Source organism: Athene cunicularia, assembly GCF_003259725.1.
Source record: "Athene cunicularia isolate RWA chromosome Z unlocalized genomic scaffold, athCun1 chrZ_part2, whole genome shotgun sequence".
NCBI classification, from domain to species: Eukaryota; Metazoa; Chordata; class Aves; order Strigiformes; family Strigidae; genus Athene; species Athene cunicularia.
In genome coordinates this window covers 569,058-570,431 of record NW_020799143.1, presented here as the reverse complement: position 1 = coordinate 570,431, position 1,374 = coordinate 569,058, and the positions used below count along the sequence as shown (strand labels likewise).

Here is a 1,374-nt window from a genome sequence, read left to right as displayed (position 1 = left end):
AACTGAGAAAATGAATGTCCCATACTAGCTTGATCTTCGAAAGTTATCTTCAAGCTTTGAAAGCCACAATACCGCCCAACAGGCAGAAGGCAGAGCAGGCTGCTGTGGATGCCACTGAGGCACAGAAACAAACTCTACAACTCAGAAAGATTTAAAAAGCAGGCATGTTTATTCCGGCCAGGGTGCAAGGGGATTTCTCCACAAAGCTTGCACACCATCTCTGGCAAGTAGCCAGATATTTATTACAACAAAACATACATATTCATTTGGAGGGGCTGGGTTATTACAATTAGTTCGGGGAATAGGTGTGATTGTTAGAATTGTTCAAGGAGAGAAGTATGTGGTCCTCTTCACGGTGTCCTGCTGTTAAGCGAAGTCCAGATGTCTCCTTCCTCTTCATGAACTTTTCAACTTTGCTTCCTGCACATGCTGTCTGGCCCTTTGGTTCCTCTCCAGGTTGTAGTAGGCCTTTTACCTGTTTGTTTTGTTAATTGGAACTTTTGTGTCTGTTAAGATGTCCCAGAAAGTAAGTCCTTTAGCTGGTATGTCTCCCCCTTTACCTCAAAGACAGGGATTAGTCTACTATCTATCCTGTTTTCTGTAAGAATGTTATCTACTTAACATTGCCTGAGGGCTAGCACAACTTTGCTTTCCTCAGATCACCACCGTCTGCAGCCACCCCACCCCACATACCCAGCCAACTCACGCAGCCCTTGTCCCGCAGACGCCCGCGGGGCCCTGCAGGAGGAAAGCGGGCCCCTTAAGCAGAAGGTTGCACGCTGCAAGGCCTAGACAACTCGGTCCCCGGTGGGCGTGAGGAACCAACACTCCCTCCCACCTACCCACGCTCTACCTCCCACGCGACCCTGCTCAGGTCAACTCTACCTCACTGCAGCCGAGAGTAGGACGAAATGGCAGCGTCGGGCGACAAGTGCTTCCGCTTCCGGCGGCCAGATGGTGGCATGGCCCGGCAGCATTTAGGCTGCGCCGGGCGGTAGGAGTCCTAGGTACCCGCGGCGGGCAGGAGGAGAGGGCGACATGTGGCTCCCGCTGCTGCTCTGGCTGCTGGCGGGGCTGCTGTCGGCTGCCTGTTGCGGGAAGGCTGTGGCGGCGGCCCTTTCCCTCCAGAGTGCTGCCACCTCCTCCTCACGGTCCACGGTGGTGACCGGCGGTGGCACCACGCGAAGCAGCAGCAGCCGCCTGGCCGAGGTATCGGCAACGCCTGAGCAGGGCCAGCCCATGACCCAGCGCGCCCTGTCCGTGCTGGTAGTGGCCAGCGCCGCCCTCATCGTTTACTTCGTGATCCGGACCGTGCGGTGAGGGCGGGAGCTCCCGTTGGAGCGCTGCTGCGGGGAACGGGCGGACGGGCGGGCG

General features: G+C 56.5%; 1 protein-coding gene across 2 annotated transcripts in view; it reads left to right on the top strand.

Moving 5' to 3' along the window:
* The first annotated feature begins 649 nt into the window (after positions 1 to 649).
* Positions 650 to 1,374, top strand: part of FAM174A (family with sequence similarity 174 member A) — a 22,565-nt gene continuing 21,840 nt past the window's right edge. The window contains exon 1 of one of the 2 annotated variants that reach the window (XR_003400118.1): positions 650 to 1,316. Coding sequence is in view for 1 of the 2 variants with exons in the window: in XM_026866072.1 (XP_026721873.1) it covers positions 1,039 to 1,316 (278 nt within the window). In the remaining variant the exon portion in view is untranslated. The remainder of the gene's footprint in view (positions 1,317 to 1,374) is intronic. The other variant, XM_026866072.1, reaches the window with a different exon arrangement.